We start from the raw sequence: 19,008 nt of genomic DNA, 5'->3' as shown, positions 1-19,008 counted from the left end.
CTCTGCTGGTAGGTGCTGGGATGGCCATGGGTGGTCCATTAGGTGGGTCATTACCTGGCGGCCAGCCTTCAGCCCCAAACTTAAACCCACCCAGTCAGATTGACCCAAGCTCAATCGAAAGGGCATATGCTGCTCTTGGACTCACCTACCAGGGCAACCAGGCATCCAATCAGAATCAGCAGAGCTCTGCAACTTCTCAACCCGGCATGAGGACGCTCAACAACATAGGTTAGAGTTTCCTTAACCTTTAGTCTCTGGGCCTCTCCAAATACTGCTGTCTTGGCCACTTAAGAGCATGTGTATGCGCCAATTAAGTGCGCAAGGCCATCCCTTGTCTGAAAACCGCCAAAGTGCACTTAATGCACTCTAAAACCACATTATCACTAATACTGCCTCGGAGCAGTCTTTGAGGCTAAAGGCCCTTCCACACCAAGGACGATATCTATAAAGATAGCAATAAAGATATAGTTCTAAAAATCATTCTCAATATTAAAGAATAGCCGAGTCTACACCACAACTATAACGATAACGAGCATTTAAAGCGGCAGACAAACACGCGTTTAGAATAAACAGAATGATATTAAATTTACTTATATGTAATTATTATCGTCTGTTGGTGTGGACGCTAATATAGTCATCTTTGTAGTTATTGTTCTTTGTGTGAAACGGGCCTTTAGCGTATTTCCGATTTCGCGTCATGTGAAGAAAAACTTTCCAGTGTAAGTTGAGTTGATTAAAAGTTACCGATAATTTGGTTTTAAAATGTAAAGTGTTGCACATTGTATTGTATTTTGATTTATATGTATTTTGTAAAACGTTTGAAAATTAAGCACCACACTCACGCAGTGATAAGTCCTATTGAGTAAGTAAAAATCTTAAAACACTTGCGGTGTTCACGTCCATCCGAACACTTTGGCCGAACTCCGGAAATACGTAATCTAAGTAGACGAGTGGTCAAGTGCAAAAACCTCAAGTGTGTGTATTTGGACAGGCCCTCTGATTAAATGCTTCTCCAATAATGTTATTTGATGATCTTTTATATGTCTGTATTGGTGTAGAACTAGAAATGTACATTCTTCACTGACAGATCAGATTGATAAAACGCACCTGAAAATAAAATTATTGTCTCAGTAATTGAATACGACATGCATGATTTTTATGATTAAAATTGCAGTTTAAAATGCAAATTTAAAAAATCCAGGTGATTTTATATATCAAAACTACAATAATAATGTTGTTGTTGTTATTATTATCACTAAATACAAATATACAAATTACTATCTAAAAACAAATAAGAAATATTACTTTATTTTATTTTACATTGAAATATTACAATAGAGTATTTATGGATAGGATAATATAATAATAATAATAATAATAATGATTTTACGTTACATTATTTTACAATTATTACACTACTAATATTTGTGGCTGTCTTCATTTCTTCATTTTCAAACCATCAAAGCCCTTAATGCTTCTCTTTTAAGCGCTTCTCATTGCAAGAATGATGAGATGGTCGGCGCATGTTGCGTTCTCAAATGCATTAAGCAAATGCAGATGCAGAGATGGAGTTTGTGTGGAGCAGCATTTACTGTAAACCGAGCTGCTGCAAACGCCGGCAGATAATGAGATTATCATGCATATAAACACACTGAAACATGCAAGCGCATACATTTCATTAAATTGAAGCGTTTGCAATTTTTATAAAATCGCATTAAGCCGTATCGCGATCTTGGTGTACAATCCAAAAATGTTTTTCATACACATTTTTTTTGTCTTGTTTTCCAGTACAAATATCTGATAATTCTTAAATCAAGATGCATATACTCCAGATATTAAGTCTTGTTTGCTGAAAAAAAAATAAAAAAAATAAAAGGTACAATATAGATTTCTTGTAATAAAATATCCAAAAATCACTTGCACGGTGTGATATATTTCCTGCAGTTGTGTACTTCCAATTTCCCAAAAGTTCCCAAAGATTTTTAATTTCAGAGAAATTCCAATTTTAAATAATGGCTCGTCCCGGGTTCACTTGTCGCCTGTCAAGTCTGCGTTATTAAAGTTAGAGCTTATTTTGAAATATCAGCCGGATGGCTCAGTGCAGGCGCTAACAGATCCTATGATGTCACTTCAGTGATTTGGGAAAAGCACGTAAAAGTCCTGGCAGAAAGCGATGCATAAGGATGTAGTGTAACGACGAATTATTGTTTTTTCCGAAGCGTTAACAACTTAGTGTTAACTAATAATTGTTGCAAACTGGGACTACCAACAAAATATTAGTGCATTCTGCATTCCTGGAACTGGGCATCGCTTTCTGCCAGGACTTTTACGTGCTTTTCCCAAATCACTGAATTGACCTCGACGTCCGGGTTAGCAGTAGCATGAGTGTTATTTAAATAAACTCCTGATGTACTTACAAACTTTCCAATGCCTTGAGTACAGAACCTATTTGTACTACTGTAGAAGTTTGGTACCATTCCAGGCATTATTAGTGGGGTAATTTACAAGATGCATCATAGGATCCATTAGTGCCTGCACTAAGCCATTCGGCTGATATATCTAAATAAGCTCTAACTTTTAATAATGTTCGACCAAGGGAAAAAAGGCTTCTGGGGGGGGTGTTTGGCTTGAGGTCATGGTGCAAAGGACCCTAGATTGATTTTACTCTGAACCATCCCTTTAATTACTCTCCCTCATGTTGTTCCAAACCCGTAAGACTTTCGTTCATTTTCGGAACAGAAAGATATTTGTAATGAAATCTGAGAAAAAATCTATATACTCAATTTTGGTTTTCACTTTGTATTAAGTTAATTTAGCATGTTTTACCTATGATGTCTTATACTGTGTTCCCCAGCAGGTGGGAACTCAATGGGAGTGAATGGTGGAGCCGGGGCGCCGATGACGAACCAGCATTCGGGAATGCTGCCTGACGGCATGTTGCACAGGAACATGGCTCAGAGGTACTGAACATCACTGCGGTTCAGTGGACCGGCACCTGATTTAAATAGTTGGTCAATGAAAGTTTAACGTTGATGTTTGATGGTTTGCCTCTCTCTTGCAGTCTGATGAATGACACCTCTGGTGTTGGTAACATGGGTTCTGTAGCGACGGCCACGCCCCCCTCTGCAGGAATGAGGAAGAACTGGCATGAAGACATCACACAGGATCTCCGGAATCACCTCGTACACAAACTGTGAGTGATACACACATACCCACACCCGCTTAGACCAACTACTGTCATTTTATGCACCCATTATTAGAAATGGATGTCGAAAATGTGTATTAAAAATCTTAATATTGTTCAATATTATTACAATTTAAAATAACAGGTTCAATTTGGAATATATTTTAAAATGTAATTTATTACTGCGATGATAAAGCTGAATTTTCAGCATCATTACTCCAGTCTTCAGTGTCACATGATCCTTCAGAAATCATTCTGATATGATGATTTGCTGCTCACTCTTCAAAAAATTATTTAAAAATCCATATCTACCAATCACATATAAGGAAAGTCACATATAAGGTGCTGTTTAATTCCATGAGCTCGTTCTCAGTCACGTGTGTTTGTGTGTGTGTGTGTGTGTGAGAGTAGTGTGCAGGCTATCTTCCCCACTCCAGACCCTGCAGCACTGAAGGATCGGCGGATGGAAAATCTTGTAGCTTATGCACGCAAAGTGGAGGGTGACATGTATGAATCTGCAAACAGCAGGGTAAGAAAACGCTTGCACAGTCAGTCTCATGTCTGTGGGTTATATATGAATTAATTGACAAGAATCACTTGTTTCTTCATTTTTTTACCCATGACACAGATGTCACAGTTGGACAGAACACTGAAAAAAACAGCCTAACCAGGCACAAATACGTCCATACGTTTTTCTGTCTTTACTAAAAGCGCACGAAAAAGACTTTGAACTGAGTCAGTGCACATGTTTTAAACCGAATTGTAAGAGTGATTGTCTTCATGAATGTTTTTCTCTTCCAGGCGGAGTATTACCACTTGTTGGCGGAGAAGATTTATAAGATTCAGAAGGAGCTGGAGGAGAAGAGGAGAACCCGACTGCAGAAGCAGGGTATGATGCCAGCTCAGCCTGGCATGCCCAACAGTGCTCTACCTCAAGCACCAGCTGGCATGAACCAGGCACAGCTGCCTAGTACGTACACATACACGCCTGCATACGGCCATGTGTGGCTACCCGTCAAAATAAAAACTTGATGCATGAAACGGAAGTTGAGATAGTCTTTTCTTCCCTTTTGTGACGTCTATTTGAGTGAAACGGCTTCTCAAACAACAACCAAATTTTGTCCTCAGGGAATTGATTGGATGGTTGTGGTTTGCTATTGCTGTGATGTCATGCGAGTGACAGTTTGTCCCGCCCCCGCGCCAGTAAACACGTCCTCAGAGAAGAGAAGAGATGACATTGCAGCTCCGGAAGTCATTTTGATCAATTTACAAGTTTTTACTTTTTACAAAATATGAATCCGCACGTATAAATCTTTTGTAATAAATACTGCAGTATTCCATAAAAGAACAAGAATTGTCAATCTTGATTTCATGGTGACTTTAACGTTTGTAAATTAAGACTTAAATATCCGTATTGTAATTTTACAGCAGTACTATAAAATAATATAATTTATTTCTCAATTTATTATTTTAAGATACAAAAATTGGAGTATTACAGTATTATTTTGTTTAAAAAAATCCCAATTAATATTATTTTATACTGAATTGTTTAAAAACAGTGGGAATGTGCTGAATGCAATCTCAAGTGGAGAGGTTTTTTTAACTCTGCTCACTTTATGGTTACTGAAAGAGTTTTGAGTTGGTTCTTGTAAAGAGTTAGCTCATGTCTAAACACCTCCCCCCAAAAAAAGATATCGTCCAGCTCTGAAAGGATCAAAAGCTCCAGCTCAAAAAAGTCTTCAGGAGTAAAAGCCCATTCACACCAAGAACAATAACTATAAAGGTAACGATAACTATATTAGCGTCCACACCAACGCATGATATTATTTCTTTTTATTATAAGCGCGCTGCAGTTTTGTTGTCTGTTGCTTTTAAAGCTCAAGCTCTTCAAAGCAGGATGGATTCTGATTGGCTGTCAATGTTTTTATCGTTCATCAGCTGGAAAAAATCATGTTTCTCTGTGCCATTATAGTTTTGGTGTAGACTCTTTTATATATTTAGAATGATTTTTAGAGCTGTATCTTCATCGTTGTCTTTATAGTTATCGTCCTTGGTGTGGACGGGCCTTAAAAAACAATACATTTCCAACTTTTATATTATTTTTATTTTGCACTCACCAATAAAATCACCCCACTCATTCTAGAATGATTCATTCTTTAGAAATGTAGCTATTAAAGTCATCTGGTGAACATTCCTGTACATATCACATTGTTGCCGCCCGAGCGCAATCGGATACAGATTTTTGTTATTGATTGCATGGAATGGTTGTAATGGATGTTCTGATCTCTCCTAGATGGTCCCCATTCAGATCCACCCTTAGTTCAAACCACTGGACCCAATCCGATGGCCAACCGCATGCAGAATCCTGCTGGTATGGCACACTCACTAAATGGTCTGTAGTTGAAGAACAGTTCTTTTGAACATCCTTAAATAAATCCATATTTTTGTGTTTGTCTTTTTTTGTGACTTTCATTCTCGCTCACCCGTGCAGGTATGAATCAGTTTGCCCAGGTGGGGATGCAGCAGCCAATGGGTCAAAGGGCAACGCCGCCCCTGCCGATGGGAACAAACCTCAATCAGGTAAACTCATTTGTGACCTAATGGGGAACGACTGATTTAACTTTAAGTGTTTATTTGGTGTCTTTATTGTGTATTTTTAGATGAGTATGCAGGGAACACCTCGAATGGCTCAACCCAACGTACCCCAGTTACAAAACCAGTACATGCAGAACCAGTTTCCAGGCACGGGTGCCGGACTGGGCCAGGGTGTGGGTGGCCTGAACCAACCTGCAGGGCAGGGAGCCATACCACAGGTCAGCTATTAAAGCACATTCATATCATATTACTCAGTACAGTTTGATGTCTCTAATGCATCTAATACTTTAATATGATTCGTCTTTTGGTGGTTATAAGAGTGTATAACAGTTTTTCTATTATAATCTCTTGTGAAAGACAATATTGACTAACATGCTACATTTTTTATTACTTTTTCATTGAGATTGAGCATAACTTGAGATTATTAAGTTAGAAATGTCTCATTGAAACCTCTTTTGTTTCATGTTTCACCTCTTGTGTTTAGTAATGTTGTGTGTGATTTAGTGGTACTTAAGTGTACTCCTAAAACTTAATGTTAGGGTGGAAATAAGGATGGATGATGTAGCCCAGCATTAACATAAAAAAAAATAAAAAAAAACTGTTTATACACTATTATTTAGCAAGGACACATACAATTGATAAAAAAGTAAAGACATTTATAATGTTACAAAAGATTTCTATTTCAAATAAATGCTGTTGTTTTCAACTTTCTATTCATCAAAGAATCCTGAAATCACAGTTTGCATAAAAATATATTCAACATATATAAAATACATAGTTGAAAAATATATTCAACAAAACTGTTTGGACCAAGCAGCCATTGTCGCCAAATGGATTGAAAATATTTAATGCAAAAACTAAAATACATTTGTTTAGTATAACAGCATGTTTTTTTACTGATAGTTCTTCACTGCAGAAACTCAGTCATTTGTCCAAATTTATGTTTGTCCAGCTCAGAACTGAACTGAGCTGGACGATGACATCACTGTTTTCTCCAGAGCAGCTATAAACTATATGTATTGTAAAAAGCGCTATATAAATAAAGGTGACCTATATTTATTTATATGTTCCACACAAACATTTTAATACATGAGGTGACCCAAGTGAATTACTGAATCAGTTATTGAACAGATTCATTGTAACTGATGGTTTGAAAGAACTGATTAGAGATTGGTGAAACAAGAAGCAGCCATGAAACAGTCTTCAGGAAACTTGTGATCACTGCAGTATTGATGATGTTATAGCACCAACAAAACTATCAGGAAAATGTCGTAAAAAATAAATGGATCGCCCAGCTCTTGATGTGTAGTAATACCAACCAGTTAACTCTGAATTTTGTTTGTTGTCTTTTTCCTCTCTCAGAATCAGATGCCCACTCCTCCATCGCAGGCAGTCAGAAGTCCAGTAGCTCAAACTCAGTCTGCAGTCTCTGGCTCTGGAGCCGCTGTTGGTCCTCAGGGGCCTCCGTCCAACCTCCCCCCACCTGCTCCACAGCCTGGATTGCATGCGCACTGTCCTCCCTTACGCCAAAACTCCCCTTCTCCCGCACGCAGCCGCACCCCTACCCCTGCCCCGCACCAAACGCCCCCGCAGTTGCCGGGTAACCAGACTCCCCAGCCCCACACCCCCACTTCTTCAACCACTATGGCCCCACCTGCAATGCAGCTGCCCTCGATGGCACAGGGGGTGGGCTCAGAAAAAGCCAGTCAGCTACAGCAGCAATCACATGGGGGCGGAGCCGCTGGAGGCCCCCAAACAGGGCTAGCGTCATCTGTGCCTTCCCAGAACGCCCACGGGCTTTGTGCACACCCACGCACTCCTGTGAGTATCACAATCGATAATGTGTTTGTTTAGGGTGTTTTTGCTTGTATCCTCACATCTTCTCATTGGTTGACTTGTATGTCACTGAATATTTGTTTGGATCTGCTATTAATTTAGGGCCCTATGATTTCCGCGATGCGGAAAATGCAGACAAAATTGTGGACCTGGAATTTGGCCAAATTTGGAAGAATAGATCAGATATAGGGCTTTACAAAAATCAGTGTTTGTGAATGTATAACTCCAAAAAGACTGCTATTGAAATATTTATTCCGCGTGTCTCTGTGTGAATGAATGGCGCAGTTTTGTCTGCTACACACTTACTCAAGCACCCGTGCCGCTTGTGGTGTTTTCAGCGTCTGTCGCCTCGCTAATATGAGGACAGTCCACTTAAACTTAATCTTCAGATACACAAAGGAACTCAAAAGTCTTCGCTACAACTCCGCAAAACATAGGTCCTTGAAATGTATTACTATTGTACAGTAGAATGTACTTCTAAAAGTAATAACAGTAATAATACAGTTTATTGAAACATAATTTTTTAAATATCACAGAATTCCGTCCATGTTTTTATTTAAACTGTAAACCAAGACGTCTCAAGGAATCGTTCAAATTTAATTTAATTACATTTTAAAAGATTAAAGTCTGTTCACACCAAGAACAATAACTGTAAAGTAGGGCTGTCAAGCAATTACATTTTTAATCGAATTAAGTACATGATGTGCCGATTAATTAATCGCACATCAAATTTGGCTAAGAAATTACCCCCAAAAGATAATTTTAAAGTCATTATTGTGTTAAATGAGAAAAGGATCAAATGGACATTATAAAAAGTAGTTTTAGAAAGAAATATTTTATTTTATTCAACATAGAATTTATTACACACATTTTTAAGCTACAACAACCATGAGCGTGAGTAAATGTAAATAAACTGAAGTGTAATTTTTGGGCAAACTATCCTCAAAATGTTTTTTTTTATTTTTTTATTTTTTTATAAAATGATAAACTAAATAAGAAACTAAAACTGCCAGTAGGTGGTGGTAAATGTCTATTTTTCTCTCAAATGGCTGATTCATTCAGGAATTAAAGGGTTAGTTCACCCAAAAATGAAAATTCTGTCAGTAATCACTCACCCACATGTTGTTCCAACCCCGTAAGACCTTCGTTCATCTTCGGAACACAAATTAAGATATTTTTGATGAAATCTGAGAGCTGTCTCACTCCCCCATAGGCTTCTAAGACACTATAACTTGCTGGCCCAGAAAATGTATTAAAGACATCGTTAATATAGTCCAAGTGACTCCAGTGGCTCAATCTTAAGTTTATAAAGCGACGAGAATACTTTTTGTGCGCAAAAACAAACAAAAATAACGACTTCATTCCACTTTTCATTTCCTTCTCTCTGGGCCTCGAGTCTTTTCACGTAGTGTTCGTCTGTGTTGCACGTCACCACGCATCACACACATGACCAGCGTCGCCCAATAGTGAGCCTACGTGGTGACGTGCAACACAGACGCGCTACGCTTAAACACTACGTGAAAAGACTCGAGGCCCAGAGAGAAGGAAATGAAAAGTGGAATAAAGTCGTTATTTTTGTTTGTTTTTGCGCACAAAAAGTATTCTCGTTGCTTTATAAACTTAAGATTGAGCCACTGGAGTCACTTGGACTATATTAACGATGTCTTTAATACATTTTCTGGGCCAGCAAGTTATAGTGTCTTAGAAGCCTATGGGGGAGTGAGACAGCTCTCAGATTTAATCAAAAATATCTTAATTTGTGTTCCAAAGATGAACGAAGGTCTTACGGGGTTGGAACAACATGAGGGTGAGTAATTACTGACAGAATTTTCATTTTTGGGTGAACTAACCCTTTAAGCCTCTCTTTATGAATGGGTCATTTGAATCACTGGTTCACCTGATTGATTCACTCAAAACATGGATTCATTCAGAAGAGAAACACCACTGAGTTCTGCTCTGACTTTATAGATAATTTTTTAGTCGGCAAAACTGAGCAAAAACAGACAATATCGTGTCTAAAATATAACACTATATTAACTAATTCTTCTTTATTGAACTGTTGTATAAAATCAATATCACATTTACACTCGTGCTATTCGGGACAAATGCTTCATGTTCATCATCCAACTGTATGAAACAAATGTAAGATGACCAAAGTAGCTCTGGGGCTGGGCTGGTGCATCAAATGTGTTCGGTGCTAAATCATTTTAGTATGTTATTTTCCCATAACTAATTTATTACATTAACGTTAAATCGACAGCCCTATAAAGATAACTATAAAACTATAACAATATCTATATTAGCGTCTACACCAGCGGATGATATCGTTCTATTTATTCTAAGCATGCGCTGCAATTATGTCGTCTGACGCTTTAAATGCTCAAGCTCTTTAAAGCTGGATGGATTCTAATTCGCTGTCAATGTTTCGTTCAGCAGCTGGAAAAAAAATTGTGAAAGCGATTCCTAAGATATGGTTTCTCTGTGCCGTTATAGTTGTGGACTCTGCTATTCTTTTATATTTAGAATGATTTTTTTAAACCTATGGGCCAGATTTGCTAACAGCTTACGCCAGCTCAAACCCTCTTTTGGTGTTAAAAAACTACTGTCAGGATTTACTAAAGACACTTAGTGAAGAATTAGCGCTGAAACAGCACGGACAGGGTTATTTTTGCGGCTGACCTTATTGCATATGCATTTGTAGCAGTTTCCCTTTCAGACGCAAAATTTGTGGGAGAGTATTCAAATGAATCACGCAAGGTGATTTACTAAGGTTTGCGCTAGTCAATTTACTGGTATTTGCGCCGTTATTTACAGCCCAAAAAAAGCATGTCTTAAACCAGACGCTAATTTGCGCTGCTCTTGCTAGATTGTGTCGGTCATTATGGAAATGATCCGGCTGCGTCTGTGTTCTTTAATTTGTGTATCGTCAGTAGATCACGTGCAGAACTTTACATTCCCATCTGCGCTTTTTTTTAGAATGGCGCTTCCACGCTAATTTACTCTGTTTAGTAAATCTGGCCCTATATCTTTATCATTATAGATATTGTCCTTGGTGTGAACAGGCGCTTTAAACTTGAGAGCATTCATTTGATTACCACAATTCTTTTGATAATACATTTGTATTAAATAATACAACTCGAAAAAATCGAATAGACAACAGATATTCTGAAAGAATAAAACATTTAATAGAGCGCTATTATTGTTGAAAATAATAATGTGTGTACTAGTATGAATTAATGTTATCCAGACATTCACGTGACCTACCAGCGTCAGTTGTGTTGCTTCACTGCCATTCACAAATCCTCTCCCGTGACACACTTCAGAATCTCGCTAGAAGAAGTAGGTCATCCGGGGACTTTTTGCCCATACTGTTTTATGAGTACTGTGTATTCGTACATACTACTATTACCACACGTTTTTTGCCTACTACATATTAGGGAAGTATGCAATTTTGGATGCAGCCAAAAATTTACGTCGATGACAAAAATTAAGCCTCTCGGACTGTCGCAAAACGCAGACGTCCAAAGTATACTTTGGGCTTTAGTGTCTCTTATGTGTCTGTCTGTTCTCTCTTATTCTGCTGTTCAGCAGTTCCTTTGTCAGATCCTTCTTTTCTTTGTCACTGGCTGTTCTCTTCTAGGAAGTTTTCACACTGAAGTTTAGTTCGGAACAGCACGGGTCGCATAAAAAATGGCTAATTTGAAAGCTGTCATGGGCAGCAACTTTAACTCTGGTCTGCACTTGTTTGGGAAGTAAAGTAACATGCACTTGCATTGTAGCTGATGACGACGTCATTAATTCGACGAAATGCGTGTAGGGGATAACAGCGGTGAAGATTTGATAAGAGCGAGAGTGAGTGTGCCGCGTAATCGTGCAGAGTGAACGTAATCAGAGCAGCAAATGAATGACCCGAAATCAGCTGTCTCCTCGAACAAGTCCGTTTGCGCGCAGCAGAGAAGCCGCCTTCATGCAACATACAGTGACAAGTGCCATTCACTCTTCTGCCCATAATAGCACCATATTAAATAACGCTCTGCACGTTTTTGATGACGCAAGATGACCGCAAATCCATGGGGGTCTGATAGAACTGAGTAAGTGTGAAACCAGACCAACGCTGCGGGAAGCTGTGGAACAATCGCTCTTAGATTAGATTTTGTTTGCTATTGGCTGTTCTCTCTTTTACTCGACTGATTTCTATTGACTTGTTCTAACATTTGTTTCTCTATTAGCTCCTAAGCTATTGTTGTTGTTTTTTTGGCTGTTCCTACTGACTTTTGTTTGCCATTGACTGTTCTCTCTTTCCTCCTGACTCGCTTCTTGTTTTGGCTATTTGCTCTTACTCTGCTCCTCTTTTGTTTTGTTCCCACCCTCAGCTGTCTCAGAAGTCGTCTCTGACTGCAGACGGTCAGGCCTCAACTCCTGCATCGGTCAGCAGTGCTGACCCTAGCTCACAACTGACATCATCCGAGCCCACCGCCCCACTTGACCCCAAAACTGAGGTCAAGCAGGAAGAAGAGGATGAGAATGAGATGGAGGATAAGGCCTCAGGGAAAATGGCCGCCATGCAGACTGAGATTAAGATGGAGAAACAAGAGGTGAGCAGGAAAACACAATTGACCCTTCACTAAGCCACGCCCGAAAACCGCCACTGGCCAATCGTGGCTTAGCAACCGTAACTAGGCGCGGGAGGTCTGGCAAGCTTTCGAGCGAGGGAAACATGCCCAAGCGTTATGCGTATGGATTGTGCAAATCTGATACCCGGTATCCTAAAAGTTTGGGCGGGGTGGTGGATTTTGTTCCCTTCCCGAAACCTAAAACCAAAGGGGAGAAATGCCGGGCGTCATCTTCATTTATATAGCGTTTTTAACAATGTAGATTGTTCCAAAGCAGCTTTACATTGATAATAGGAAATGAAAAGTAAAGTGTTTTGGCTTTATAGCAGCTCTAGAATAAAGTTATTGTCCAGCTCGTGGATCAAGCAGTGTGATTAAAGGCAAGACGGAGGCTCACTGACATAACTTAACGTTACTTAAAAATATATTTCAGTATTTTGTTAATCGACGGCTAAACTAGTACCCCAATCCGTTCGCGACTCTCCCGGTGTTAGTTCTAGTATAAGTAAAAGGTAGTTAGTAAAAGGAGGGAACATCAGGGGGCTTGCCGGAGATCTCCAAGGAAAAGGTTGGTATGCAAACTTAATCAGTTCATAACAGTAACGTTAGTCACTTATGTGACCCACGACGTGTGAGCAGTAGCCTGGCGCACTAAAAATATAAGCGGGAGAATGTTATCATTGCAAAGTGGTCAGGCTAATGTCTTGTGTTTATTCCACAATACTTATGGATAAGCTGTTTGATTTATAAATATTAGATTTTCAAATTTCACTCACCCTGCTGTGCATGCACATAGCTGTTCCTCAATTTGTGTGTTTCCCATTTGAATGGTCAGCGTATGAAATTATTCTCTAATCGTTTGCATATTATGTCGTGGATATATCCCTCGAATGCATACTGCAGTCCCTTTTGTCTTGCTCTCTCAGATTTTCACCTGTTCGCCAAAAATGACTAATTATCTCCTTGGGAATGTCTGAAACCGGTGCATACATACTGTAATAGACGTGCCAGGCGCAAAAGCTTGACAGGCGTAGCAACAGTAACTAAGGAGGGCGGGGCTTAGCGAAGGGTCAATTACATCCAAAACAAAAATACACTTTTACATCTGTTAAATCCGAGATTCATTCCCTAACCTTATTTTGATTGGTCTGCTAGATAAAGAAGGAGGAACCCGCAGGTGATGAATGCAAGACAGAACCAATGGAAACACCGACTGGGTCGACAGCTGAGGACAAGAAGCCGGAGGTCAAAACCGAACTCAAAGAGGAAGAGAACAGCACTCCCGCAAACACACAAAGCAAGAAGAAAGGTAAAACAAACTCGTCCACACATTCATAGATACTTTTGTTTTAGGGTAGATCTTTCATCCTTAAAGGTGATGTGGCTTTTCTATGTTAACATACCTTTGCAAGTGTAATGTGCTGAGAAAACTATATGCAAGACTTAGGTAGACTGTAAACGTGGTGCTTTCAAAACATTGTCATTTATATATACCAGTATATATGTGTATGTGTCATTTTTAAATCAATAGTTTAAGTTCGATTGTCATTCACAGTGCTTCATGGGATTGTAGTTCTTTCCCTCATTAAAACTATCAAATACACGGTGTTGTACCTTTGTCTTTTTGTCTAATTTCCTAATAATTTTGCTTTAAGTCAAAGTGTGTAATGTTGTGATAGCTGGTTTATTTGGTTCATTGCTTATATCTCTTAAACAAAGACTTTCAAAAAGTACATATGGGAAAATACGTCTGGATCCAAGGCCTCGCTCTATGGTGTGAGTTTGGGGTGGGACTTTCTGTTTCTTGACTACCTGTTATACAGGGGGCTGTTTGGGAAACATATTTGGGAAATGTTTTTTTTATTATTCTGTTTGGTGAAACTAGTGGCACAGGAATAATATTCTTCACCTTTAAGGATCCTACAGACGTTCTTATGTAATTTGCATAAATTCATTAACCAAAGCATCTTACAAAAAGGGAAAACACCACACACGAATTCATTTTATATGGTGTTAAAACTATGGAAAAACATCAGGTCTCATTGCATGAAATCTACTAATTCTGATCTAGAATCAGCAGGTGCTTGTTCATATTCCTTTTTCGCAGTTTAATATGAAGGACAAACACTGCTTTGAAATCAGTACTTATGATTTTCATATGAATATGTACCTGATTCCTGACTCTGCTGCTTCCTTCATTTCCTTCCTCTCCATCAGTCTTTAAGCCCGACGAGCTCCGCCAGGCTTTAATGCCCACTCTGGAAGCTCTGTACAGACAGGACCCAGAGTCGCTGCCCTTCCGGCAGCCGGTGGACCCCCAGTTACTGGGAATACCCGTACGTATTCGAACTAGTAACAAAACTAACCTGGTAAGGGCCTGCGCTGGCACGCATTATGCTACAAACAACCTAGCACTTTTCAGTTCTAGTCTCATTACTTTTTCTTTCTTTTTTTTTTTTACCTTTACCCCTCTCTTCCTCTTCTGCCTGCTGTTGTGTCTTTGTGTGTGTGAATGTGAGAGAGACGTTGCAAGTTTGCTTTTGCAGCGTTTCTGTCAGAAAAGAAGAGTGAAAATAAGGCAGCGCATACTATGAGCATCTGTTCTTGCGGTCGTTGTGTCTTCATCCCGTAAAAAAGACACATCAGGAGGATTTAAAACCTTAAAGCTGATGTTTGTAATTCTTGTCACATTAAAATTTTAGATGAATGTGCTGATGTGACTTAAGCCATTTTTTGACCAGTCCAACAGCACAACTTTGATTGAACCAATGGGGTTGGGGTGGGACTAAATTTATATATATATATATATATATTTTTTTTTGTAAACCAGTGGCTGACAGGATGTTTGGGAAACTTTTTTTTAATCCAATGGTGATGTTAATGCTGCAAATATTACAGACTTAAGCTTTTAATTTTGTTTTATTTAAGCAATTTACTTAAACTGAGGAATGTTATGTAGATATACTGAAATGGTGATAATGAACTGCCACTTTGAACTAGTTTGTTTCGAATCTTATCAACAAAATGAAACCGCGCTGAATGATCTCATAACCTGTGCTGGCCTTATTGTCTTTGTTTGTTTAGTGTAGTTTTTGCTGTCATCTGCTTAAACTCCATGTAGCTCATTATTTTAACCTGAGCTTTAATCCATCACATTTGTTTTATTTTGCCACATAAAAGCCACATGCTTAAGTCTACCATCAATCCCCAGAGTTATGGCCAATTATTATTTTATTTTTTTTGGCTATAACCAGCATAGCAGATTAAAATGTATACACTGATCAAGTACAATTGGCTTTCATTTGTGTTAAATAGCCACAAATGTTTATTGTCATGTGTTGTTGCATGATGGGATCAGTTGACTGAATATGAGTTTCCTGCTATTCTGGTTATTTTGCTGCTTTAGCAGTGATTTGATGAAATGATGCACTGGCTCCATTTAAGGTATGACAAGCAAACATTACAGACAAAGAGAGTGATGTTTGACCTAAAAATGTAACTTTCGGCACCATTTTGCGGTTAGCCATCCCACCACTGCCACCAAATATCACCAAAAATACAAAGTAAATTTGAACAAAATGTCTACAAAAATCCTCATCCAGTTATCACAGACAACTAAAAAAGTCAGACATTTATTGGTCAAAAGGTGTGGGAACCCTGAAGAAAATAATTTTCATGTGTAACTTCAAAGTGCTTAATGATTCTGGGTTTATTCACTCTCTTCACTGGTATCAGATCAGTGTTTGTTCATGTATGTTTGTTTGAAACACCTGTTTGTCCTGGCATTGGTGTCGCCCCCGTCACGTCAGTTTGAAGGACTCGTATGGTTGTGTGGGCATAGATCAGGTGACTATTGTAAACGCTGTAATTTCAATATTTTAATAGATGTTATTGCAACATGTCAGATGTTGCTGGTGGTTACAGGAACCCTGCAGAGATCTTTTGATATGAACCAAAACCTCAAAGTAAATTGCTGTAAAACTCAAGTTTTTATTAGCATCACAAAAACAAATCCTCTTTGTGGCACACAACCTGAGTACTGTGGGGTCGACACCTTGAAGGAATGTATTTTTACTGTGTCTTTGATGATTTGTGCTGTTGGATTGTAAAGAAGGGAGTCCTGCTGTGCTTTGTCGTGTAAACGCTCATAGCTGCGCTAATGTAATTTAATGTGTCTGTGACGATATCACCTCGCTTGTGCTCACCTCAGCTTACTGTACCCTAAACGCTAACCCTGCCAACATCACCCCCTAGAAACCCTGTTTGTTTGGCGAAATGGATTCATTTTTCATCCAGGCTGTCCTCCAGATGTGAAATGAATACATTGGATTACATTGGATTTAAAATTAATAAACTTTTATTATTAATATATTTATATATATTTATTGTACACTTAAGCACATCTGTCTTAATTGTTTAATCTAGATTAAAAAAATAATATTTTTTGTTATCATAACAATAATAATAATAATAATAATAATAATTTAAAATCATCTTTTTTTTTACTGCTACTTCTATGATGTATACTTACAATTTAAGCAATATATCAATACCGCTGGGGGAGGTTAATTGTCATTTAATACAATGATATTAAATTAAATTGTCATGAAAATAAACAATTTCTTAAAAATTAGCTTAATTTTCTTTACGCAAAATATAATTTTCCAGGCATTTCTTGACATTTTCATACTACTATCTGACCATATTATGTTCAAATATCTTTGCCCACCCCAGTTCGTCTGCCATCGCTGGCGCTGGCCCAGATTTGTGTGTGTTTTTCTGTGTGTGTGGGAGAACGGGAGATAAATAGGGTACAGATTTGAGTGAGGCAGTGGGAGTCTGTTACGTTTTTCTCTGTTTGTGCATGTGAACCTCTTCTACAGCGCTCAACATTGTCCCCCTGCACCCTCTTCTCTCCCCCTGATTCTCAACCCGCCGGGCCACCATCCATCGCTGCGTCTGACTGGAACTTGATTTCGTCTCACGATGATAATGACAATGATGGCCTTCATCCTTCACGCTGCTTGCTGTGGTCTGGACTCCGTCCTCCAGGACTACTTTGACATAGTAAAAAACCCGATGGACTTGTCCACTATCAAGCGTAAGCTGGACACGGGTCAGTACCAGGAGCCCTGGCAGTACGTGGACGACGTGTGGCTGATGTTCAATAACGCCTGGCTATATAACAGGAAGACGTCACGGGTATATAAATACTGCTCCAAACTGGCCGAGGTGTTTGAACAGGAAATAGACCCCGTTATGCAGGAAATGGGGTACTGCTGCGGAAGGAAGGTGAGCCGTGTGTGTGTTAATGCTAATAATAATCATTATTTTTACTGTTATTATCATTTTTATTATTATTAATGTGATGATAATAATAATCCTATACGAACATGATTAAATATGTTTGGTACTATACAACTATCATTAGTAGTTTCATTGTTTTATTATTATTATTAGCAGTAATTCTTCCAGCAAGCAAAATTGCAATACATTAAATGTATGTTAAATGCTTATTATTATCATTAATAATGTAAGTATATTACAATTACAATAAAAATTAAGTATATTGTAATATACTACCATTTAATACAGAAATGTCATAATTAACTCATTACTATGAAATATAAAATGATTCTTCCAGCAAGCAGTAGTTAATATTTGCCTTGAATGTATGTTATATGCAATATTGTGATATAAATGTGTATTATTATAATATTATAAATACTTGCTATTGTTATTTATTATTATGAATTACAATATACTACCATATTATACCAAACTTATTTTAAAAGATAACTATCATTAGTAGTATAATTGTTTTATTATTTACAGTAATTCTTCCAGCAAGCAAAATTGCAATGCATTAAATGTACGTTAAATGCTTATTATTATGAAACATACAGTGATTCTTCCAGCAAGCAGTTTAGTCAATACTTACCATAAATGTGTGTTAAAATATGATTATAAATACTTACTATTCTTATTAATTAATAAGATTATAATACACTATCATATAATACCAAACTTATTTAATAATAGACCTATTATTATTATTGTTAATTAACATATAATGATTCTTCCAGCAAGAAATGTATGTTAAATATGTACTATATTATTATAAATTGGTACTATTTTTATTATTAATATTTTTATTAAGTAGAAATATGACAAAAGATGACATTTGTCATGTACAAAAAGCATTATGCCACTTATTACAGTGTTTTTACCACGGTTAAGTTGTGGTGTTTGTCACATCGTGAGGTGGATTGTGGTTTATTGCTTTAATATCATTATCTGACCCAAAATAATGGAATATTGCAACCCCAACCTCTCTTTCTCTTTCTTTTGAACCCCTTTATCCCTCTTTTTCCATCTCTCAGTTGGAGTTTTCTCCTCAAACTCTATGCTGCTATGGCAAACAGCTGTGTACCATCCCCCGAGACGCTGCGTACTTCAGTTACCAGAACAGGTCAGTAGTATACACACTATATTCACACTGCACGCATATAATCACTCACACCCTTTTCTTAATACTATGCGGTATAACCATTCAAATATTGAGTTATCAATTATATTAGAGTAAAAATAACCACTTGAAAAGTTCAAAGTGACTTAAATTGGGTCTATAATTGTACATGCAAACTGAAGCAAGTTAATATATTCATAAGAATAGTTATATCATAGTGAATGTGGTTTACTGACCTCATCAGGCATATCATCACACATTTGCATTTCAGCCTAAAATCAGTTTCATGTGAAGCAGCCCAGCGGTAGAAG

General features: G+C 38.0%; 1 protein-coding gene across 12 annotated transcripts in view; it reads left to right on the top strand.

Moving 5' to 3' along the window:
* Positions 1-19,008, top strand: part of ep300b (EP300 lysine acetyltransferase b) — a 42,244-nt gene that overhangs the window by 9,811 nt on the left and 13,425 nt on the right. For 2 of the 12 annotated variants that reach the window (XM_084385203.1, XM_084385193.1), the window contains exons 6-19: positions 1-228; positions 2,855-2,960; positions 3,062-3,193; positions 3,596-3,713; positions 3,986-4,073; positions 5,478-5,555; positions 5,676-5,764; positions 5,845-5,997; positions 7,142-7,600; positions 11,989-12,210; positions 13,384-13,537; positions 14,446-14,564; positions 17,281-17,520; positions 18,612-18,700. In XM_084385203.1, the coding sequence (XP_084241329.1) occupies positions 1-228; positions 2,855-2,960; positions 3,062-3,193; positions 3,596-3,713; positions 3,986-4,073; positions 5,478-5,555; positions 5,676-5,764; positions 5,845-5,997; positions 7,142-7,600; positions 11,989-12,210; positions 13,384-13,537; positions 14,446-14,564; positions 17,281-17,520; positions 18,612-18,700 (2,275 nt within the window). Of the gene's footprint in view, positions 229-2,854; positions 2,961-3,061; positions 3,194-3,595; positions 3,714-3,985; positions 4,155-5,477; positions 5,577-5,675; positions 5,765-5,844; positions 5,998-7,141; positions 7,601-11,988; positions 12,211-13,383; positions 13,538-14,445; positions 14,598-17,280; positions 17,521-18,611; positions 18,701-19,008 lie in introns of all 12 variants that reach the window. The other 10 variants (XM_084385199.1, XM_084385197.1, XM_084385196.1 and 7 more) reach the window with 8 other exon arrangements.

Source organism: Rutilus rutilus (genome assembly GCF_951802725.1).
Source record: "Rutilus rutilus genome assembly, chromosome: 1".
NCBI lineage: Eukaryota > Metazoa > Chordata > Actinopteri > Cypriniformes > Leuciscidae > Rutilus > Rutilus rutilus.
The sequence above is the reverse complement of the archived record's forward strand: the minus strand, read 5'-3'. Positions and strand labels throughout refer to the sequence as shown.